We start from the raw sequence: 25,982 nt of genomic DNA, 5'->3' as shown, positions 1-25,982 counted from the left end.
ATAGACCAAAATTATATTGGAAGCTTATTTTTCTTTCTAAAAACTCAAACCCAAGTAGTGTTTGGCTTATGTGAAGTATAATCACACCACATCATTAAAAACATAAAGCGACTCACTCAAAACCTTTGGTTTAAGCACAGAATCCTTAAAATATGAGATCATTCGATTTAAAAACTATCCATAATCTTAGCTTGTGGGAAAACTCAAAACAAATCTACCTTTGAAAAATACATTATCTCGAAACTTCCAGTTCTAATAAGTAGAAAAGACACCCAAGGGCAACTCTTCCGCCTGATCCACTTGATTGCTGAGAAGGAAACAGGAAATAAACAGGGTAAGGCTGAACATTTACCTAAGAAATGGAACACATGCAAGAGGGATGAAGGAAAAGTTGGATTTTATATAATCCTTATGCTAATAATCTACCAACTGTTCTAAAAAATTATCGTAGATTCTGAGATGGGATTATTTCCACAGTAAAATCACGCAGACATATCCTCTGCAAGCAGGGTGAAAGACAGGCTAAGTAGAATGGTGCTAAGAAAAGAGGTGTTTCCTCAGAGCTTGTAGAAACTTCTAAAACCGAGAGAGGGAGGAGTAAACTATACCACAGGTAAAGCTTTGTCAGAGATAAGCCTCTTCTCCATTAGAAGTGGTTTTAGGATGTCTGCAGAGGACACTAGAAATGAAGATCATAATCATAAGACAATATTAAGTGTTCACAAAAATGAAGAATTTTCCAACCAGGTAAAACACAGTTATAATAAGTGCTTCAAACAGGTAAAAGAACCAACATTCTGATTATAGAATATTTGTCACTATTGCAAAATTACTAGGATATCTTCTTTAAATAACTTAAGTTTTCTAGAACAAAATTGTTTCCTAATGCTGTTACTTTGACATTTGTATGCTATTATGACTTTTCATAAATCAGGATTTAGGGGCACCTGGGTGGCTCAGTCAGTTAAGCTGCTGCCTTTGGCTCAGGTCATGATCTCAGTGTCCTGGGATCGAGTCCTCAATCGGGCTCCCTCCTCAGCAGAGAGCCTGCTTCTCCCTATCTCTCTGCCTACTTGTGCTCTTTATCTCTCTGTCAAATAAATAAATAAATAAATAACTCTAAAAAGAAATCATGCTTTATTCCATTTGGTCCTTTTCTTTCAGGTAAAGGAATAGATCACAACCAGTATCTAAAGTCATAAGTACTAAACTCTGGTATTAGAGAAGAAGTCAATAATACATGTCTATTATTAATGATTAGTTCCAAAGAAATTACCACACTGTACTAAGTTTGGCTCAGGATGACCATGTGTTGCTGAGATCAGTGTGAAGGACTGTTAAGAGTCTATAAATGTAAGACTTCAGGTTATTACTAAGTTCATTATTAGCCTTGATACATTTAAAAAAAATACATGTAATTCAGTTCGGTTTTTTCCTTGAGATGAAGCCATCAGACGATATCAGTGGCACAAAACTAGAAGAGAGATGCTTATAGGTCCTAAGGGGAAGGATCTTGTGTGCTTAAGTTAAAAGGAAATTCAGTGTTCAGATTCAGTAAGGATGACAAACAGTATCACGGGAAATAAACTTCATGTGGTTACTTATATAGTACTGAATAGGGCAACACAGAGCAATGTTGTAACACCAGACTGCCTTAAAAGTGTGAAAAATAGCAGTTAATTTAAAAGTTTATAAATAATAGTGAGACAGCAGTCTGAGTCCTTTAAAATGGAAACACAGGAACGAAACACATTTTCAATAGCCCAGCTAAATTAGCTGTGGGCTGACTCTGTAAGATAAGGAGTAGCTTATTAATAAAATCACTTAGGACATGTTCTCTTGAAACTTAGGGTTCAAAAAGCTCAACAGCAATTATTTACTAATATAAAAACTGGTATGACTTTAAATCAATTATAGAAAAATGTATTATCCACTAATTTAACAAATTAGAAAATATATCAAAATTGACCACTGCCATCATTTCTAGTCACAAAAGGCAGCTCTATAAGCTCTAGAAATCTTCTTGGCAATATTTCTTTGCAGCCAAAGCATTTCATTTCCCAGAAGTCAATAATTTAAGGGTCTTCAATAGGGCGGTGCCTTCAGGAACCATGTAACTGCTATGGAGTTCGCTGATTGGTAGTTGTGCCCCCTCCTATCTCTTGAAAAGAGGCAAAAATGATTTAGTGGGTGATGTGTTTCTATGGAATTAACATTTGTATCTTACAGGCTGTCACACAGGTGTTACTACTTCTCAAGACCTAGCTCCCATATTGAAGGAAGAAAAAAAAATTACTGAGCCTAGTTTAAAAGACTTCGAGTTCAGATTATGTTTTCATGGAATCCCACCTAAGAAAGCTTGCCCGCCTAAAATCATGAAGGCAAAGAAAACCAGATTAAAACATATAACATCAGTAAACGGGTTAATGTGTATATTTATTGTTATCAAACACTATTACTGTCTGATGTCATGGGATTACATGGAAGGCTTTTAGGAAATGATTCTGTTTTATAAAAAAAGACCTGTACTGTTTGGGTCTCAACTTCATTCCAGAACACACACTCCCTGAGTCCTCTCTCTAAGGGCCAAAGTTTCAATTCACCAATTCACCAGGCTTTCCACAGGCTACCCCAGACTGTATTGTAGGAAAAGATTTGAAGATTTGAAGACAGCTTACCCCAGATATGAGAAATACTTTGCAGAAGTCCAAAACCGGCAGAATCTGAAGAAAACTGGCAGCTTCGAGGGTGTCCTGAAGGTTGTCCATGTTAAGAGAAAGCTTTGCAGTATAAATGAAATCAATAATTTTCCTTAAGCCGACTTTGCTCACACCGTGAAGCTTAATGCACATTAAATCTTGTTCTTTCATTCCACCTTAAATAAAAAGACATTCAATGAAAGGAGGGTGGGTAATTTAATTAAGGTCAAACTCACTTCTGCTGCTAATTAGATGCAATAAAATCAAGGAAGAGTTTTATTCTATGTAAGCATTCATGTCAGAGTCAGACTTCTACATATTTTACAGTTAAAAGAAAGTACTTAAGAAGGAATAGCTTTATACTAATGGAAGTCGTATATAATGTGAGAGCTTCCAAAACGTTCTCCTGTCACTTCCTATCTTTTGATGGGTTCAAGATTGTCTTAGTCACACCCAGAGCCTCTGGTAGAGCATCCAGATGTGCAGCTGGAAGAAAGAAGTTGTGAAACAAAAGTGGATGGAAGTATGAAAAAGGCACATCTGGTTCCCAACTTTTAAAAGCAGCCACCTACAACTACACGTACTGGGTGTATATTCCTTTGGAAACGATTTCTTCTTGGAAAGACAAGATCTAAGGAATTGAATTTCACTTTAGAAACAAAAATATGGAAATCTGCCTTTTTCAGATTATTTTAATGGGGGTGCAGAATTTAACAAGCCACCCTACCTGTGAACATTGCCTTGAAGTAATCACTAGCAGAGGCCATCATGACTCTATGCACAGGGAAGGCGTCATCTGTGTCACCAGGCATCAGGGTCACATCGCAAAGCAATCCTTCAAGTCGAAGCTGGTCAAAGCCCTACACCAAGAGCATGAGTTTAGCCACAAATCAGAGTGGAATGGGTATGCCAATCTCTGTCCACTAAAATTCTGTGTATACATTTGATGGGTGTTTTAGAAGATAAAACCAATAGAATAATTAATTACTCAGAAGAAAACCAAACAACTTACTTGATGTGGGATGACGATTTAATTCAAAGTAGGAAAAGGTAAAATTAAGACTAATTTAGATTAAGAGCACATATGGGAAGAGTATATACTTTCACTTCCTTATGCAACTACTGGCTTTATCTTATTTTGAAAAGAAATTACCACATATGCTTTCATTTTCCTGTGTGCCGAATTAGGGTGGTAGATAATGTGCTTTCTGTAATAATATATTTATAGTTCTTCTATTGTACATTCTGGACACACCCTGTTCTTTTTAGCTTTTGTGGGTTTTTTTTTGCTTTTTAAGGATTTATTTTTTATTTGAGAGAATAAGGGAGCATGGGGATGGGGGCGGGGTGGAGGGGCAGAGGCAGAGGGAGAGGGAGAGGTCTCTAAGCGGGCTCCTCGCCCAGCACAGAGCCCACATGGGGCTCCATCTCACAGCCCTGAGATCAAGACCTGAGCTAAAACCAAGAGTAGGACACTTAATGGACTGAGCCACCCAGACGCCCCCAGTTTTTGTTCTGAGAAAGAAAGGTATAGAGAGCCTGTGTTAATTGCAAGAAAGGAGTTCCTTTCTACTAACTAGATTGTTCCGTCTCTTTGAGAATTAGGGATTGTCTTAGATATCCTTATATGCGGAAGATTGCTGCTGCTTGGTCCAATTATCCTTCAGGTATCAAGTTTGGACTTTGATTACCTTTGGAAAAAAGAGCTCAGGTAGGGCTAACATGGGACATAATTGTTCCCAAATGCCTAAAGTTCAGTGGAGAATTAATAGGTTGTCACCCACAATTCGGGGCCCTTGCGAGAAGAGGCCCTATTGGTTAGCTCTTCCACTCACTCCCATGATGATCCCAACCCATGACAAATAGACAGTTGTTCCTTTGGTCTCTTCTTGGGAGAATGCAACAATTTAAGATGATAATATGCTGGTAAAATGCACAAAACGGAGACAATACGTAATTTAATACTGAAGCTCAGAAATGAAGATTTTAGCAGGATTTACTCTATAATTCCAAATGGTAATATATTATTATTAAGTCAGGCAGGTCCTCATACAAGTTACTTTCTAATATATATTGTAATGTAATAATGTAACATAACAAGAACTAACAGCAATGAGTACTCCATCCCCTTCGTATTTTAATGACCCCAAATAGAACTTTTATTTAAAGTTGTGTTTCACAGATTTAAGAAGCAAAAGGCATGACATACTGAAGAATGCAGTTTGAGAAATATTGATCCTCCCCATATGTAAAATATAAATCTCAGCCTAAACATCTTCTCATCATAATTTTTAAATTGCTTTTTAAAGAAAATGCTTGAATCTACAGAACTGGAACTTCAAAGAGATAATGTGATCCAGCCACTTTCTCTCTGGAGAGAGATATAAATATTTTTATTCCAAAAATATTTATACATTATACATATACTTTAGAACAGGATTATGTATCATATTTTTCTTTCTCCAACAGTGACTGACATATGTTTTTGTTCACAAATATCAAATCTTTCACAAATGCCTCTTTTCTTCTATAAACACAAACATTCTATACCCCACCCTTGATAGTTTCCATTTTTCCATTGCTAAATGATCTCCAGCCTCTGTTGTTTAGAGAAGTGAAGGTAAGAAGCGATGTCCATTGTAGGGGAATAGTCTCATGCAGAAGGTAAAAAGTAGCTCTTTGAAAATTCATATACAGGAGCCTACGGTGCAGTAAGTTTAAGGGGGATTGCCTTTCAAAGGCAGACGAGCACTGGGAAGTACTGAAAGTGACCATGGGGTGGGGCCAGGACTGTCAAGAAACTGACTGAGATGGAGGGAACCATCAGATAGAAGGGTTGAGGGACTGGCATGTTTGCATTCCCCACTGCCTGGTACACAGTTGGCACTTAATATATGTTCGATTAATGTTCAGTTACTGCAGGAACAAACAACCCTGATTTTACCAAGAAGCTGCCACCACTTGGTATTTTAAAACCATGGGGTCATGTTGAGCAGAGTTTTAGTTTTGAAAGAGAAACCAGGAATTTCATTTGGGAAACTTCTCCCAATAATAAAAACCAATTGTGCCCACCGTGCTTCTTTGTATTAAACAGTAATGGCTAAGAAGAGAGAAGAGGGATTGAACCAGGGTTGGTGGGGAAGGGTTGACTCACAAGGGCTTGGCCTTTTTCTCCCTCAGACAAATTGCAGGTTAAAAAAAAAATGAAATACATGCTTGTTATAAAAATAGAAGATATAAATTGAAAACTAAAACACCATTTCTACATATAGGAAGTAATTATTGTTAACAGTTTAATATATATATATGTCCAGGGCCTCCCTTCCTTCCTCACTTTCTTTCTTTCCAGAATTTATTTATTTCTTTGAGTGAGAAAGCGAGAGAGAGAGAGAGAGAGAGAGAGAGAGAGAGAGAGAGCACGAGCCGGGAGCAGGGGGCCGGGGAGGAGAAGGAGAAGCAGGTTTCCCCACTGAGCAAGGACCCTGACGTGGGACTCGATCCCAGGACTCTGGGATCATGACCTGAGCTGAAGGCAGGTGCTCAACATACTGAGCCACCCAGGCACCTCTCCAGGCCTCTTTATACGTATGCATAATGTACCGTTTGCTTGTATGTATAATGGGATTTTAAAAAGTAGAATACTCTAGATATTATTGTGCCTGTTAAAAATTCACTTGGGGGGGCGCCTGGGTGGCTCAGTGGATTAAGCCGCTGCCTTCGGCTCAGGTCATGATCTCAGTGTCCTGGGATCGAGCCCCGCATCGGGCTCTCTGCTCAGCGGGGAGCCTGCTTCCCCTTCTCTCTCTGCCTGCCTCTCTGCCTACTTGTGATCTCTCTGTCAAATAAATAAATAAAATCTTTAAAAAAAAATTCACTTGGGCACGTAAAATGGACAGTATTCTATACACACAGATCTACTTCATTCTTTTTAGGGGATTCCATCATGCTGGCACCATTCATTATTCATCTGTCCCCCTCTGGACACTTGGGCCGACTCTCAACTTTTGCCATTACAAGCAATGTTGCAACAGACCTCCTTGTATATATACTTACCTGTGTACGTAGATCTATGGGAGGTATTCATAAAAGTGGAATTGCTGGTTTGAAGACGATGTATTTTTAACGTTTTAATAGCTACTGGCAAGTTAAAGCATATGGTTTATCTTGGGAAACTGATTATACCTTGGGTACTGGCAAAAAAGATGTCAAAATACCAATGCAGTGAGACTAGGTACTGTATGCCACTTTGCTTCATTTTTAGGCATGAAAAAAATTCCTGAATCTTCTCTAAGGTTTATACAGATAATTATCTGTGAAAGGCAATCATGACTTATTCTGTCAAAAGCAGTGATTGTATCCAATCCATTATTTTCTTCCACTAAAAACAACAAAAGCCCAAGCGACAAACAAACAAAACCCTCAGTTCATTTGCTAGCCCTTTTGCCTTTAAACCATTCCTACAAGTACTTCATACTTGGGAACTGAATGATGTTACTGGGCTACATTCCTACTCCCTATTATTCCTCCTTTTTCCTTTCGAACAAAGGAAGAGCTGATACTTCCTGTATCATTATCTGTGTCCTTTCTCATTTTGTCCACATTCTATTAAAATACTGCTTGTTGAGGTATATACTCCATCCTCAAAATCTGGATGCTTCAGCTAAGACACAAGTTTTTTGTGTGTGTGTGTGTGTGTGTGTGATTTTATTTATTTATTTGACAGAGAAGACACAAGGAGTTTTTATATGCTTCACAAATCTGATCATTTTGCTTCCCTTTGCACCATCTTAAAAAAAAAAAAATCCTCTGCCCTTCCAAAGTATGATCTGGGATCCCCAAAGAAAGGAAGCTGAAGCTCCAAGACCACTTTCACCACATTCTGAGTCTCTTTTATTCTAAGCTTCATTTATCTACCTTTGCCAAAATGTCTGCTTCTGTGAGGTTCTGCATTTATTTTCACCACATATGAAGCAGTTTCTCTTTCTGTAGATTTCACAACCTTTATTTTCAACTGCATAAATGAACAATCCCAACATCCAATTCCATATTTGCCAATTTTATTCCTGATTATTGCTATCTTTATCCAAATAAGATCTGTCAATTCAGATTGTTTTCATACAGATTCTAAATATCTTGTTTGCATGCTGTTATCTGTATATCCCCACTCTGTCTCAAGAGAAAAAAAAAGTTCCTTCTACCATATATTCTGTTGTATAGAAGACAGTCATTTCTCTAAACAACTTTTATACTCTAATTTTGTGAAGAAGGCACACATTCAAAGAAAAGGGGAGGTTATTCTCACCTGCCTTCTATATATCTACCTTTGGCTTTCACTCCCATAAATCTCTGGCCCTATTTAACTCTAGGAAGACCCTCAAAGATATCCTCATGGGCAGCTGGCTGGCTCAGTTGGCGGAGTGCGGACGCAAGTTTGAGCCCCACGTTGGGTCTAGAGATTACTTAGATAAAAAAACTTACCAAAAAAAAAAAAAAAAGATAGCCAGCACACTTAAAATGTGCCCTTTTATTATAAAATCATTTTCTTCCACCAGATTTGTATTCATTCCTCTTGTCAAAATTCTATAAAGTCTGTTGTCTCTTTTTGTGTTCGAGTTTACCAAACACAGATACAGCTCTGCTTTACCAAAAGGGCACCAAGTTTCCAGTGAGTCTTTTAGAGTATCTGTAAAATGGTTCCTGTTGCTTTAACTGAACTTCTTTCTGCCCCAAGCCATATTTTAGTTCTTTATTTTTCTATTTCTTCTGGGCCTTGGGTTCCACTGACACAGAGATTATTATCTGTTCTTGGATTCTTTACTCTAACATCTCTCTTTCCCTCTCCTATAAAACTCCCCACATCTATTTTTTCCTTCTTCTTCACATACTTTTGTGTGTGGGGGGAGATCTGAGCATTAGGGAAAAAAAGGGCTTTTCTGTTCCCTGTATTAAACTTACCCAGTGTATCAAAACTTCAAATCCTATTAAGTAGAGGCAGGTACGTATGTAATACCCTGAAAGACTGAGCCATTTTAAATGAGTTTGATAAATTTTTAAATGGTCACATTAAAACACAAGGGGATATGCGTTGACATTACACAACTATAATATAGAAACCATATGAGCTACAAATAATTACTACCAAAAGTTGGTTGGATGTCAATAGCTTTCACATTCAATATAATGTCATTTTGAAAAAAGCTAGATTGATCATTTGGGGCATTAAAAAGCAATCTGATAAGCAAATATTTCCATTAAATTCTGCACGAAATAACTTGCTAGCATATTGTATCAGTTTTTATCAGTATAATATTGAAAAGGAAGTGGGATAAAAAGGAAATGCATCCTGAAAAGAGCAATAAAGATTATTAATGGAAAATATGTTTTACGAACAAAGATAAAGGAACTCAAGAAAAGGTTAAGAAATGGGCTTATTCCCATCTTTAAGTAAATGTAATAATGTATTTGATCAAAACAATACCATATCCATGTTTTTATGATACTGTTCTTCATTTAATCCAGAGGACAGAAAAGGAACAGGTGCATGTTTAAGACTGGATATAAAAGTTTTTATTAATCTGAATTAAACTCTGCTCTTATTAGGTAACACTGTGTGGAGTAAAAAACTCCCAATGGCTTTCTATCAGTGTTGTATCACAACATAGAAATTTAAAGATTTTCTGCTTTGTATTGCTTTTTTAAGATTTTAAGTGATCTTGGGGCACCTGGGTGGCTCAGTGGACTAAAGCCTCTGCCTTCAGCACAGGTCATGATCTCAGGGTCCTGGGATCGAGTTGGGCTCTCTGCTCAGCGGGGAGCCTACCCTCCCCCCCCCCCGCCTGCCTACCTCTCTGCCTACTTGTGATCTCTGTCAAATAAATAAATAAAATTAAATTAAAAAAAGATTTTAAGTAATCTCTATACCCAACCTGGGGCTCAAACCCATAACCCTGAGATCAAGAGTTGCATGCTCTACCACCTGAGCCAGCCAGGCACCCCTGGAATTTAAAAGATTGTTTTAATCTGGCCCCAGCTCAACTGATCAACCCTATTTTTCATGATCTTCTTAAGTACTCCGACCCACTTTATCAGGTTGTTGTCTAGATTGGCTCATTGGTAAAAACCAGGCTTACCTCTTTTCTAGTACCTTTATTTATGACATTATTTTTCACATAGAATATCCTCCTTCCTTCAAAGCCTAGTTCAAATTTGACCTCCTTTGTAAAGCTACCTCTAACCAAATCTCTGAAATAATCAGGCACCTTTAGTTGGAGTCTTACAATTTAGCATTTAATTATATCCTAGACATTTTTTGTTTTCAGCGAAGATGAAATAACAAGGACTGGATTTATCTTACCTCTTGAACACCTTAAAACCAAACAAAATATATGAAAAAAAAAGTTTAAAACTGCATGAAGGAGAAGGATCTGTGAAAGATGAGAGGCAAGTTAGATGAGCCCCATGACTGTTCTGGACTTTCTAAGAACAGAGGTATGGGGAGTCGCAACCCAGGCGAGGCCCAGCATTCTCTCCTGGAGTCCTGTGGGAGTCAAGGCAGCTAGGTTTGTAGGGTAGAACACAGGAGAAGACATCTGCATAGAGAGGGGGCTATGGAGATCACAAAATAAATAAAATAAAGTAAAATAAGGGGCACCTGGGTGGCTCAATGGGTTAAAGCCTCTGCCTTCAGTTCAGGTCATGATCCCAGAGTCCTGGGATTGAGCCCCGCATTGGGCTCTCTGCTCAGCGGGGAGCCTGCTTCCCCCCCCCCCCGCCTGCCTCTCTGCCCACTTGTGATCTCTGTCAGATGGATAAATAAAATCTTTAAAAAAAATAAAGTAAAATAAAATGAAATACAATTTAAAAAGTCTTCCTCAAGTATTCAGGTGAGTACTGATAAGTGTACTTGTCTGGGGAAAGAACCACCCAGAAGGAGCCCAAGAAAACACTGCAAGCCTCACCAAGGGCTGAGCATAATTCATTCCAATCACCAAAATGGAAACCTTATCTTTCTAGGGCCTTAGAGTACTCGTAAGTATTTGCCTCAGCACTGGGAAAAAGTTTGCCCTAGAATAAATAAATGATGTTTTGGTGCGACCCCACAAAGCTTAAAAGTTAATGAAAAATAGGTTAATAAAAGCAAAAGAATTAGGGAAGGAAATCAGAATGCAAAGTATGACCAAACTGAGGGCAAGTGTTCCACTCTATGTCCCTACTTTTCCCCCCAATATATCCCAAACTGGAGTTAAGGTACCATGTCACCTGGAGGCAGTCATCAGGGAGCAGAGAAAAGTCCCAAAACTCAGAGAGAGCAGAAAAAATCCACTTTACTTTTATTTCCCTCTGCTCTTTTGCGTCCTGATCTCCAGGCAATTCCAAGGCCCTGTTGGCAGCAACAGTGACAGTGGGGGCGGCAAAGGCCGAAAACCGAGGGAGAGGAAACTTCCTCTTTGGTCAGAGGACCTGTGGTCATTCCTCTGCAATAGATGCGTCTCTGCATTTGGACCAGGCTCTGGGTTCAGCGGTGGTCAGTGAATGACAGAACAGGATGAATAAAACCCAGCTTTCAGGCCAGAGGACCACAGAGAGTGCCCTAGAGAACGGGACAGTACTGGAGATGGTCAAGACGGAGGAGCATGGAAAAGAGACCCCGCAAAGTTCCACACCATGGAATACTTCTCAACAATAAAAAGAAACAAACAACTGATACATACAACAAAGTGAATGGATCTCAGAGATATTAGACGGAGTGAAAGAAGCCAGTCTGAAATGCTTCCAGAGTGTTCGATGCCATTTATGTAATACTCTCAAAAGGACAAAACTGCTGAGACAGGAAACAGATCAGTTAGAGGCAGAGATGAATGTGACTACCAAAGAGTAAAAGAAGTACAAGGTATTTGTTAAAACTCATACATGGAGGGGCGCCTGGGTGGTTCAGTTGGTGAAGCATCTGCCTTCAGCTCAGGTTGTGATCCCAGGTCCCAGGATCAAGCCTCGCCTTGGTCTCCCCACTCAGCTGGGAGCCTGCTTCTCCCTCTGCCCCCCATTCATGCTTGCTTTGTCAGGTGAATAAAAAAAAATCTTTAAAAATAAATAAATAGGGGCACGTGGGTGGCTCACTTGTTAAGCGTCTGCCTTCAGCTCAGGTCATGATCCCAGGGTCCTGGGATCGGGCCCCGTGTCAGGCTCCCTGCTCAGCGGGGAGTCTGCTTCCTTCCTCTCCCACTCCCCCTGCTTGTGTTCCCTCTCTTGCTCACTGTATCTCTCTCTGTCAAATAATAAATAAAATCTTTATAAATAAATAAATAAATAAATAAAACTTGTAAAAGTAAAACCAAAACCAAAAAACAAACAAACTCATAAAGGTACAATCCAACAAAAAAATCCATTTTACTGTATGTTAATTTACAAAGTAAAGATGTAGAAAGATGGCAAAAGATTTGTCAATTTAACACAAATTAAAAGAAAGCTGGCATAGGGGTGCCTGGCTGGCTCAGCTGGTAGAGCATGTAATTCTTGATCTTAGGGTTGTGAGTTCAAGCCCCATGTTGGGCATAAAGCTTACTTAGGGGGGAAAAAAAAAAAGCTGACAGGAGTATAATATTAGACGAAACAAATTTCAGAGCAAAGAACATTTATTACCACTCTGATGAAAGATCTCAGCTTCCTCCTTCAGAAACTAGAAATACAAGAGTAGATTAACCCCGGGGCACCTGGGTGGCTCAGTCAGTTAGGGGTCCGGAGTCTGCTCAAGACTCACTCTTTCTCTCTCTGCCCTTCCTTCCCTATGCCCGCATGCATGCGCTCTCTAAAATAAATAAATAAATAAATAAGTTTTTTTTTTTTTAAAAAAGAAGAGCAGATTAATCCCCAAAAGCAAGAAGTAGAAATAATAAGGATCAGAGAAGTGATTGATGAACCATGACACAAAAAGAGAAAAACATGATAAAAATCCCAAAACCTGGTTCTTTGAGAAGATCCATACATTTCATAAAACTCTAGCCAGACAGATTAGGGAGATAAAGAGAAAATATATAAATGACCAAAACCAGGATTGATAGAGGTGATGGTACTAGAGATGGTATAGCTTTTAAAAGGATAATAAGTAAATATGAACAACTGTATGCCAATCAAATTGACAATCAGTTGCAATGGATAAATTCCAAAAGATACAAGCTGCTAAAGGTTATTCTAGAAGAAATCCATAATTGAATAGCTATATGTCTACCTATAAAATCAAATTTTCACTGGTGAATTCTGTCAAACATTCAAGGAAGAAATAACAGCAATGCTACACAAATATATCCCAAAAATTAAGAGGAGGGAACACGTCTCAACTCACTGTATAAGGCCAGCATTATCCTAATACCAACACCAGACAATGGTAAGAAAATTAAGAAAACTAAACCCAAAATTCCTCATGAGCATAGATGCAAAAATTCCTAAAACTTTAGCAAATAAAATTTAATAAAATATAAAAAGGATAATCCATCACCAACAAGTGGGGTTTATTCCTGCAGTGCATGATTTCTTTAGAGTTCAGAAATCACTTAATATAACTTACAATAGTAACAAATTAAAAAGAAAAATGATGAGATCATCTCAATAGGTGCAAAAAAGTATTTGACAAAATCCCAAATCCATTTCTAAATCTTTTTTTTTTAAGATTTTATTTACTTATTTGACACACAGACAGAGATCACAAGTAGGCAGAGAGGCAGGCGGGGTGGGGGGAAGCAGGCTCCCCACTGAGCAGAGAGCCCAATGCGGGGCTCGATCCCAGGACCCTGAGATCATGACCTGAGCCGAAGGCAGAGGTTTAACCCATTGAGCCACCCAGGCGCCCCCAAAATCCATTTCTGTGATTAAAAACATGAAACCCAACTCTCAGCAAACAGGAACAGAAAGGAACTTCCTCAGACTGACAGCTAACATCATACTTAAAAGGTGAAAGAATGAATGTTCTCCTCCCTGACATCAGCAAAATAGCAAGAATGTATACTCAACCACTTCCATTCAGCATTTCTCGGGAGTCCCTATGCAGTGCAATAAGGCAAGAAAGTGAAATAAAAAGCATCAGATTGGAAAGAATGAAATAAATATTTTTATTCACGGGCAAAATGATTGTCTACGTAGACAATCCTACAGACTTGACAAAAAGAGTAATTTGGTTTATCGAGGTTGCAAGATACAAGATCAATAATCATAACAAACTGTATTACTCTGTCCCAGCAACAAACAATCAGAAATTGAAATTATGTATTATAGCATATCTAACTACCAGTTGGTATGTGGTAGTTTCTCTGTTACTTTAATACATGCTAAATAACAACAATAAAACCTCATTTAAGAAAGCAGGGTAATAATATATTAAAGTAGACTAAAAGGAAAGGTGGTAGGCTGTCTTCCAACTGGTATCTTAAAGATACACAATCAACTGGGGAGTAGTAGGATAATTTATTGTACTCTATCCTGAGTGCCAAAAAAGCTATTCCCAAGAAAAATAATATATTCATTTCTCTATATTCTAGCTGCCCTTTAGGTAAATGAAATAAATAAAAAGCTTCATTTTGACTAAAACTTCAACAATCTAGATTATTGAGCTTTTCTTTTATGTAATATAATTTATCCTAAATCTTTATGCCTTCTCTTTTTTTTTTTAAAGATTTTATTTATTTATTTGACAGATCACAAGCAGGCAGAGAGAGGCTGGCAGAGAGAGAGGGCGAAGCAGGCTCCCCGCTGAGCAGAGAGCCCGATGTGGGGCTCGATCCCAGGACCCTGAGATCACGACCCGAGCTGAAGGCAGAGGCTTAAACCACTGAGCCACCCACGCACCCCATATGCCTTCTTTTTTTAAATTGAAGTATAGAGCTGACACAGAATGTCACATTAGATTCAGGTGTGCCATATTGTGATTTGACAAGTTTATATGTTACTTTGTGCTCATCACAAGTGTCGCTACCCTCTGTCACCATACGACACTACTACAATACCATTGACTGTATTTCCTACGCTGTGCCTTCTATTCCTGTGACTTATTTCGTAACTGAAAGCCTTTACCTCCCACCCCCCTTTACCCATGTTGCTCATCCCCCCAACCTTCTCCCCTCTGGTAACCATCAGTTTGTTCTCTATTTATGGGTGTGTTTCTGCCTTTTGTTTGTTTAGGTTTTTTGCTTTGGATTTTTTTTTTTTTTTACATTTTACATTTAAGTGAAATCATACAGTATTTGTCTTTCTCTGTTTCACTTATTTCACTCAACATAATATACTCTGGGTCCATCCATGTTGTCATAAATGGCAAAATCTCATCCTTTTTTATGGCTTAGTAATATTTCATCATATATATGATTCATATATTCATATTATGTTTCATTATGTATAATATATAATAACTTTTATTCTTAACACAAATAGAACTGTCAATGAAAACTTAATATTTACAGACATTATATTTTAAAAGACAATACAGTTTAGAGCAAGATTAAAAGAACCAAATCACAAAAACAGATTATAAAAACAAATTTGCAGTCAGAAAACCTGTGTTCAATTCTTAGCTGTTGTCAGTTACTGGCTATGTGATCCGGGTAAGCCTCCCAAACTCCCTGAGCTTCAGTTTCCTAATCTATAAAATGGAGAGAATAAGTCTGGCCTTTTCTACCTCACAATATTGTTTAAAGTATCAATGAGGCAAGTATATATTAAAGTTTTTATAACTGCCAGCCAAATTCATTTATTCTGCTAAGAATACAAATAATAGCAGTGAAAAGCACTGAGTATTTCCTCTGCGCCAGGTGATGGGCTAGGCTCTTCGCATGTATTTCCTCTTTGAATGACAATAATAAGTCTTACAATAATAATAGTGGGTACTTATGAAGCAGTCACCATGTACCTCAGCACTCGATCAGATGCATATAGAAACAACAAATTAGATCCCACATGTAGTGAGTCTCACTGATAGGTCATATTAACAAGGACTAAGAGGGAGGACTAGAAGAAGCTGGAAACTTCGCCTGGCTCCCACAAACTCTAGCTTCAAAAGCCAATTAAAGTTGCTGTCAGGGGGACAGACCCATGGGGAGTGACTGTTTTCAGAAGTCCCACTCTGCAGGATTATCCATTATATAACTGTTGTGGGAAGGACATGAGTTTAGGGCGAAGCTAGAATTCTAGTTTTATCACTTACTGCTTAATATGGGTCATTATGAATAAACAGGGGTTTACCAGAAACAAAAAGTAAAATAAGGGCATTTTAGGGATAGGAAGTGGGTGCAAAGACTGAAGTGTGGAAAAAAATATACATGTAGAGAATAGTGAAAAGTCAGAAGTCTTCAAGCTATTTGCCTTGACCACCTGTCCTATGAACTCTACTAAGGTTAAGCAGAAGCAAAGATCATATGACTGAAATGAAAAAGGCCAGGGGACTGGCCAGGCAGTGATGACAGAACAACAAAGGACTATAAAACCAAAGGTGCTTGGCAAAAATGCTGATAAGTCATGTTCTCATAAGGAATTTGTATCTAAGATAAACAAAGAACTCTTATGACCGAATAAAAAGATAAATAACCCAACTACAAATTGGGAAAAGGATATGAATAGACAGTTCTTAAAAGATGATAGACAAATGGCTATAAGCACAGATGAAAAGACGGTCAACATCATTAGCCATTAGGGAAGTACAATGCAAAACCACGAGATACCACGTCACACCTACCAATATGGCTACACTCAAACAGAGATAATTAGTGTTGGCAAGAATGTGCTAAAATTGGAATCCTCATGCACTGTGGGTGGAAAAGGAAAATGGGGCAGCCACATTGGAAAACACTCTGGCAGTTCTTCAGAAGTTTAAAACACAGAATTACTGTATGGCCCAGCAATTCCACCCCTAGGTATACATGAAAGATAAATGGATAAATAAAACCATGTCCACAGAGACTTCTCCCTGAAGGTTCACAGCAGCATTACTCATAATAGCCAAAACATTACTCATAATAGCCAAAAAGTAGAAAAAATAAAACCCAAATGTCCATCAATGAATGGATGAATTTTTTTTTTTTAAAAGTGGTATATCCATATAATGGAATAGTATTCAGTCATAAAAAGAAAAGAAGCACTGATACAGGCTACAACATGCATGAACCTTAAAAACATGATGCTAAGTGAAAGCCAGACACAAAAGACCACATATTCCATTGGTAGGAAATGTTCAGAATAGACAAGTCTATAGAGACGGAGAGTAGATTGGTGGTGGCTTAGGTTTGGGCAAAGAGTTGGAAGGAAATGTGGAGTGACTGCTAATGGATACAAGGTTTCTTTTGGAGCAGACGATAATGTTCTCCAACAGATTGTGGTGATATTTGCAAAAGCCCGTGAGTATACTAAAAACTAAAACCACTGAATTATGCACTTTACACAGGTGAATTAGATGGTATATGAATTATATCGCCATAAAGCTGTTTTTACGGCACAAAATTGCCAAAGAAGAGTACGAGGCAATGAATGACCATAAACTGGGGCAGTAAAAGAAAAATGCTGACAACCTGGGATAATAGCTGAAGCCAAAGGTAGGAAACTTTCCATAGGAAATAACCATAACTACAGTAGCACTAAAGGAGTGAAGAAAATGAGATAGTCCTTGATTTTACCAGTTACCACTCAAGCAAACCCTGCTTAACCTTCCTTAATTGAGTGAAAGCAATTTGCTCTGCTAACTACATCATGGATTCTCTGGAGATCTGTTCAAGGTTCTAGGAATCCAAGCCTAATAGGTATCACAATTCTTTAGGCCCTTTCTTTGACAGCTGAGTTTGCGAAAGCCTGTTTAACAGAGACAACTAATCTGTAACTTTGACTCAAATGGAAGTAAAATAAAATGGATATTTATGATGCACCTCACTTTCCCATCAATTGTCACATTTAATCCTCACATCTCTTAACCATTTCATAGATAAGGAAACTGGCCCAGGGAGGATGGAGGGCTCCCAAGGTCATATAACTAGGGGTAAAATTAGGATCCAGGTTTGGCCTAAACTCATGTCTGTTCCACAAGAGGTATGCAGTGGGTAACCCTGCAGAGTGAGACTTCTGAAAACACTTTCTCCCCATTGGTCCCTTCCCCTGACAGTGACTCTCGATGCCTTTTGAAGCCAAAGTATGTATGATTGCTAATTTTAAAGCAATGATAACTTTTACACATTAAACACTTCTCCAACTTGTTCCCTTGATAACCACACACCTAAGATTAGATACAGGGAAAAAGTTCTCTGTTACCGCTGCTACTTAAAAATCTCCATTTGTGAGAACATCATCTTTAATGGACTTTTAAAGAGAGCAAAGTTCGGCAATAATGATAGACAGTGGGTAGCTCCATGCCACTATAGAAAATAGTATAACAACAACAAAAGTCAGCTGATGAAAAGATCACCTTTACTCCATACGAACTCTCTAGTTACTTTCACCAGTCAGGACCAACAAAGGCTGAACTACAAGGTAATATCGCCAAGTGTCTAAGTATCTAAAACCCAGTCATACTGGTTTTTGTCAATAATTATGTATATATATATATATATATATATAAACAATATATAACAATTATGTATATTATATATGCATATAATAACGTATTATATATATATAATTTTTAATTTCAATTCAATTTAGTTAACAGACCATAGTATTAGTTTCAGGGGTAGAATGTTGCATCTAGAATGTTCATCAGTTACATCTCACACCCAGTGTTCATTCCATTAAGTGCTCTCCTTCATGCCCATCACCCAGTTACCCCAGCCCACCACCCCTCTCCCTCCAGCAACCCTCACTTTGTTTCCCATAGTTAAGTGAACAATTATCTTTTTTAAAGTACACAGGTTATACACAAACATATTTCTGTTGTAAAAAAAATTAAACAGTGTAAGATTGTACAGAGCAGAAAATATACGATAACATTCATCAGCCTCCCTAATGTTTCCAGACCTTTTGCTGTGCGTTTACATTCGTATATATGTATATACATCGTATAGTCTTTTTCTTTTTTGAAGAAGTGATTGATTTGAGAGAGAGAGAGAGCACAAGCAGGAGGAGGAGAGGGAGAGAGAATCTCAAGCTGCTGAGAGCTGAGCCCAACATGGGGCTCGATCTCATGATCCTGAGATCATGACCTGAGTCAAAACCAAGAGTCGGGTGCTCAACCAACTGTGCCACCCAATCGCCCCATTTATTGTATAGTTTTTCTGCCAATGGATGGGATTATACACTACATACTGTCCTGTAACTTTAACAGCTTTATTGAGATGAATCGACATGCTATATAATGCACTTATTTATATTGTAGAGTTCAGTGGCTTTTAGCACATTCACAGATAATGTGTGCAAACAATTCCACAGTCAATTCTAGGATATTCTCATCATCTCAAAAAGAACTCCTAGAGCCGTTAGCACCTTCATATCCTCACATTCTCTCCAACTCTAGGGAACCAGTAGTCTACTTTCTGTCTCTATATATTTCCCTCTTCTGGCCATTCTGTCTGAATGGAATCATATAAAATACAGCCTTTTCTGACTGGCTTATCTCACTGAGCATAAAGTTTCTAAGGCTCCATAGCCTTGAATAACTAACAATTAAACCATTTACATAGAGATCTCCTAGTCAAGATACATTTTGGAGATAAGACAAATGAAGCCCAGAAAAATTACAAGCTTCTCCCTCTTGACCCTCACATTTCTGCTGATGAGACCCACAACACAACAAACCATAAAACCTAGCTCCCATTACAAACCAAAATAATGGAAGATATGATCTCATGGAATTACATATGGAAACTAGAATGGAATTTAGAGATCTCCTAGTCAAGACACATTTTGGAGAAAAGACAAATGAAGCCCAGAAAAATTACATGACCCAACAAAGCCATACAGCAAGTGGACGGCTCTCTTATTACATTATATGCTATACTGCCTACCAAACACCATATACTATATACTATATACTGCTTTACCTTAATGGTCATTGACCAGGAATATGCATGAAATTCACCTGGGGAGATTGCTTTGAAAAATACATTCAGAACAATTTTTTTTATCTTACTAGAGGGAGCACTGATATAATTTGGCTCTATCTAGAAGACATTGAGGAACATCCAATAGTATATTGTTTCCTAATTCAGCCATGCAACAGAGGTCAGGGGGTGTCCACAACCACGGGAAGTATCAGGACTACTTGTCCTTGTGCTAATTAGCTCCAGGTTGCAGTTTTTGATAGGTTGGGGTTTTGTTTTGGGTGGGATTTTTTTGGCTTTTTATTGTATTTCTGTCCTCTCCTTTGAGGTCAGTTATTACCTCTTACATCTCACAGTGTGTTTGCATCCAGCCATCCTTATCCATACTCCCACACCTACTATCATCAATGCGAGCTGAGACTGCAAGTAAGTATGATCTTCAGGACTATGATAAAGGTGACAGTAAAACAGGTCACTAGTGAGGAGCCAGGAAATTCAGCGTAGGGACTTGGTGATATGTAGATCGGCAGAGACAGAATAGAAAGTCAATGTTGCCAGACATAACATTCTATAAGAAAGTGGCCAACAGCAAGACCTCCCTCATACAAACCAAACAAAGAGTACACTCTGGGTTTGTTTTTTCTGTTTTTTTGTTTTGTTTTGTTTTAACATCAGGAAGCTATGTAGTTTTCCCCTCAAGGTTTCTCCCTTGATGTTTGTTTGCTCTTTTTTAAATTAATGAACTTAATATTTTTAGAGAAGTTTTAGGTTCACAGCAAAATGGAACAACAGGGACAGAGGGTTCCCATGGGCACCCCGTCCACACACATGCACGCTCCTTGCCCCCCACCACTGACATCCCACATCACAAACACCCTGGGTCGCTTTTAAATCCATTTAAATATTATACAAGGGACAGTTTAGATTACCTGTAACACCACCGAACTGTGGGTATTGCTGGTAAAGATGCGTGTGGTCCCTGCCTTGGAAGACTGCAGATGGGATGAGAGACCCATTTCGCTGCTTCCAAGGGACAATTTCATGTGCTGGTCCTCCTCTTCCACTAGAGATCTGAAAAGGTGAATAAATCAGAAGAAAGGCAAGTTAAAAGTTGCCTTTTATATACTATACTTTTATACACTATAGAAATATAATTCACAATAATGGCATTGTTTAGAGAAATAACCAGTAACTAGTGCCAATCATTTGACTACAATATAGTACGATATAGATGGAATTGTACACCCTAGAAGAAATTATCTTCTATATTTGTAAAAAACTTTTCAAGGTCAGAAAAAAAAAGAAGTGAGAAATCAACCTAAAAGCTGATTCAAAACTACACACACAAAGGGTTTGTTTTTTTTTTTAATCTCTAGTGCCAGAGAAATTGCTTTTGGTATTGTGCTGTTTAGGTAGCAATAACATCAAATTGTGTTATTCACAGTTAAAAGTACTTTGGAATATCTACTTTGAGAAAGGTAAAAACAATAGCTATCATTTATTGAATGGTCACTGTGTATCAGGTACTTGCCCAGAAATTTACACACATGATGCCACATAATCCTTAAAATAATCCAATCCAATAGGTACTATTATTATTTCCTTCGTATGAAGGGTAGGGAAAATGAGCTACAGTGTTTAAAAGTTTAAAAGTAAGTTAGCTAGAGTTGCAAATATATTAAAAGTAGTTGGGTCAGGATTTGAATATAAATCTAGTGTGATTCCAAATTCCAAAGACCCCATTAATAAAAGTCAAAGATTAACTGTGACAGTAATACACTGCTTCCTCTTCTGTCATTAGTTATAGTTCTAATCAACCCCCAGTGGAACGAAAACTCTCACACATGAAGTAATTTCTTTTTCTAGCAATATCTCTTACTCATCATTTTGGGATCATTCAGTTAAATCGCTATCATCTAGTGGCATTTCCATCTTTTCTAAGAAATAAAAAGTAAAAAGAATGAATGCGAGCTATGCCCATGTATATATTACATTCATAATTTTTCGCAGGCCATAACAAGCATTGGAGAACCTGTAGTCAACAGGTCAGCTTGTTTCACAGAGATCATGGAAAATATTTAATGAAGGACCTCAGGTTACACTGGATACTGACTACCATGGTACAACCTTTTATTACCCCTTAGACTAGGCAGGCCTGGGTTTCCTCAGGTACACACTGCCAAAAGTGTCTCTGAATCACCCAAGAGCAGGGAGCGGGGGGCTCTGAATGGGTTTGTGTGTTCATGATGTAGATGGCTAATACAGACACTGGGAGAGGAAGAGGAAGAGGCCATCTTCAAGCACTAGGAGCTCCACTTTTGCTATTTACCTCGAACTTCCTACATGTTGAATTATTTGTTTTTCTTTTTTCTTTTTTTTTAACGATTCTTTTTATTTGAGAGCGAGAGAGAGGGAGCGAGGAGCAGAGGGAGGAGAAGCAGAGCGCAGAGCCCGACATGGAGCTCAATTTCACCACCTAGAGATCATGACCTGAGCCGAAAGCAGAAGCTTAACTGACCGAGCCATCCAGGTGCCCCTTTCTGTTTCTTTTTTAAGGTTTTATTTTTTAAGTAAGCTCTACACCCAACATGGGGCTGGAACCCACAACTCCAAGATCAAGAGTCACATGGTCTACCGGCTGAGCCAGCCAGATGCCCCAAATTGTTTGTTTTTCTAACTCTGGCCTATCCAATATCATGAAGATTTCACTACTTGTTCCCTACCATACCTGTAACTTCAGTTGACCAGTCTGAACAAGAAAAAAAAAACTTTAAGACTACCATACTTTAAGATCCTGCTTTTTGAATCCAGACATCAACGAGATGGCTTTAAATCTTGTAATAATTAGCAAAATTCTGGCCTCAAGGGTGACATCAATTTTTCTTGAGACTATTAGAGCCATAGTATAACCAAAAATGAATTAATAATACATGACAATGTTTTATTCAACCCTCATGGATATTTAATAAAGAGAATAATTTAAATAAGATTTTAACAAGCATAGCAGAAAATGAATATAGCTTTCTACTAATTTCAGAAATAGCCTTAAAAAGAATTAAATTCTATACATGACATATAGCATACACACACTCACCCATTCTTTTAAACAGCTTTTGCAGACCAACATTTAAAAGTACAGAATTTTTTTTAAGCATGTTCAGCTTTTGTTTTTAAAGATTATTTATTTATTTATTTGACAGACAGAGATCACAAGCAGGCAGAGAGGCAGGCAGAGAGAGAGGAGGAAGCAGGCTCCCTGCTGAGCAGAGAGCCCAATCCGGGGCTCCATCCCAGGACCCTGAGATCATGACCTGAGCCGGAGGCAGAGGCTTTAACCCACTGAGCCACCCAGGTGCCCTAAAAGTACAGAATTAATGGGACAAGTGGGAAATAGACTGATGGTGATTGGGATCCCTAACCAGAAAATTTCCATTCAAACAGAATAATTTTAATGAAATATCCAAGGAGAATGTTTTATTATTTTCTGTATTCTCTGCACAAAACCTAGCACATGAGAATTTCAGCATGTCATTTGAATGAACACAGCATCTCATTTTTGTGGACATTTCTTTCCTCACGCAGTGCTTTCAATGACCACCAATTATGATTTTTATAGAACCACAGATGTAAAAGAGACAGGAATGAAGCTGAAGCCACATTGTGCCTATGACATATCCTGGAAATTGCTTTTTTTGAAGAAATCACAGATAACAACTTGTTTGCTTGTCATTTGTCTCTAGCTCCTAAAATCAAAAAGCAGAATGTGAAAATGTAGCCCTTTCTTGGCAAGATAAAATGGTGGGCTTTCTAATTAATTACTTCAAAATTTGCTGAAGAAGCCTTCACTAAAGTCATCTTCTTCATGACTTTGTCTCAACATACTTTGACTTTTTAACATTCAGAGCCCTCCCTGTTATTTCTGCATCAGTAACAGCACATGCCATGTCAACCTTCTCAGCAGATTCAAAATTCTCTTCCGTCTCCTTTCCACCAAGTTTACTGACTGGATGTGAAGAGCACTGCTTTCCAGCACTGCAAGGAGGTAAAAGCTCTCCTTAAAGGAATGATTCTCTGAGTAATTCCAAAGACAAACAAAAGTTTTTAAATACTCATTTTTCAAGTCATGTGGTTCAAAGCAATAAAAAAGACCAGGGGTTGTAAGAAGAGGTCAGGGGACCAAGGGGATTTTGTCTCTCCCCTCCCCACATTTGGGGACGTCTGGAGCTGTGTTTTATCGTTGCAAAGGGGGGGGGGGTGCTTCCTTCTTCTAGTGGCATGCGGCTAAACCTCCCACCAAGGCACAGGAAAGTTCTCCCCGGCAAAGATGTGCTTAGGCAAAAATGTCAAGAGTGCTGAGATTGAGAAACCCTCATACAGAGGGATTAACGTACTCGGGAAAATTTTTCTAAAGCAATTTCATGTTCTAAATGACTTCCCGGTCTGAGGGTTGACACTACATGACAATGTTGGCAGTAAGAAACACAGTGGGATTGTTAATTACCACTAGTTCTTCTAAGACTACCTAACAATAAAATACCTCTGTTTCCTCCAGCTCCACAACTTGAACAAGCAAGTGTTTACAGTAGATAAGTAGATAATGGCTTTGAAGCTTAGAAGACAGTTATGCAGGAAAGCTTTTGTTCTACGTAAATGCATCTAAGAATAAGAATTTCGGAGTTCTGCTTAAAACAAATGCTATTTGGGTTCACTTTCACATGCTGACTTTGAATCAAGCAAATTCGGCCTGGATCAATGCTATAAAATTATCCACAGGAGAGCGGTATGTTCGTCACTTTTCTGTCCCAAACTCAAATCTTGCTACGTTGGTACATTGCATCAGGCCTCCCAGCCCATCCCCCTGCCACAGGACACAGCTTATTTTCTTAACAATGACCAACCACAGAGCACCAAAGCCATCTTTCACAAAGTGTACATGAATCACTCGACTGTATACTTGTTCAAAGAGAACAATTACTTTTTCAAAGAGCATTAGGGGAGAGATAGAAGCACTGTCTGATCATCATTTTACTGAAAGCATTGCAAAGGTGGTCAAAAGAAACAGAAAGCCGAAGCAATTATCAGGTTAGCAGGGTGATGCTAACGTGCTGATCTTGCCTAAAAAAATTTCCACAATTTAAAAATCACCCCCAAGGGCAATGTGTAGATGCTATGAGCACACCAGTCAGAAAGACATAAGTCCAAATGGTTAACAGAGAGAAAAATGTTCAGGTTCATTAGAAGCCCAGAATATGCAAATTACAGCAAAGATTCCCTCTTTAAATTTATAAACGCATGGAGTTGAAGATACACTTTTGAAACTAGTGGAAACATGCGCTGTCTATGTGGCACTGTTTACTCAAACGGATTTTTAAGGTTTTTAAAAATCTTCAAATGGGCACAGTGAACACTGGGACGACCGAGGGTTGTGTGTTCCACGTCTGACCTGGTAGGTAGGTTGCAGCCAGAGTGTTCTGTCAATCTGGCTGAAATGTGTTTTCTATAGTGAAGAGTTCTGCAGAGGTTAATAGTTTGATATGTGTTCTATAAGGAAGTCATACTCTCAGAATTCACTGCAGCAACTGGGCTTGTTGGCGTGCAGTGTGAGTAAGGGAAGAACATCTCACAATTGCATCATTTGGCTCCAAAGCCTCAAACACTCTTCCAAAGCTCCCTACCCAAATAGATACATAGGATTAAAATTTTAAAAATTCACCCCCAACCCACGGGGATGAGTACTTTTGGGTTTAAAAACTGGGGTCTTAGCTTGATAAACAAAGAAATGCCGATCTCAGTTTCTTGCTTTCTCTCACTGCAAGCACTAGATGTTACGCAGAAAGCTAGGTGAGTGCTAACGTCCTTGTCGAGGAAAAGGGGCTGTTTTAGCGCTCTTTGAAATTATTAGCACAAAAACACGTGAAACACTTGACTGTTTTTGGTGGAGATATTCTAGGTGGATTGGAGGGATGAATCAGAGAAAACTTAACTTTTCTCTGTTTAGTTCCCAGTTAGCTTCATAGCACCATTATATTACAAAGTGGTTAAACCTATCAGTGTATTTTTTAAAGATTTTTAAAAAACTCATCTCTATACCCAACACGGGGCTCGAACTCATCACCCCAAGAACAAGAGTCCCATGTTCTTCCCCCATCAATGATTTTAATAACACAATTCCACCGTGACAAAAGAGCAGGGGTTTCTAAGTTAGTGTTAAGAATGCTATACAGATGTTGTAATTTCTCAGAGTAATATTATCCTAACTGACAGTTAGCACCCAGTGGGTTGGCAC

At 38.4% G+C, this 25,982-nt stretch overlaps 1 protein-coding gene across 7 annotated transcripts in view; it reads right to left on the bottom strand.

Annotated features, from left to right (window-relative positions):
- The window catches only part of KLHL13 (kelch like family member 13), a 200,694-nt gene that overhangs the window by 19,479 nt on the left and 155,233 nt on the right, over positions 1 to 25,982 (bottom strand). For all 7 annotated transcript variants that reach the window (XM_082716335.1, XM_082716339.1, XM_082716340.1 and 4 more), the window contains 3 exons: positions 20,626 to 20,767; positions 3,427 to 3,559; positions 2,679 to 2,875 (listed from right to left, as the gene is read on the bottom strand). In XM_082716335.1, coding sequence (XP_082572461.1) covers positions 2,679 to 2,875; positions 3,427 to 3,559; positions 20,626 to 20,767 — 472 coding nt within the window. The remainder of the gene's footprint in view (positions 1 to 2,678; positions 2,876 to 3,426; positions 3,560 to 20,625; positions 20,768 to 25,982) is intronic.

The sequence above is a fragment of the Mustela nivalis genome, assembly GCF_964662115.1.
Source record: "Mustela nivalis genome assembly, chromosome: X".
NCBI lineage: Eukaryota > Metazoa > Chordata > Mammalia > Carnivora > Mustelidae > Mustela > Mustela nivalis.
Note: the sequence above shows the minus strand (reverse complement) of the source record. Positions and strands in the feature narration are given on the sequence as shown.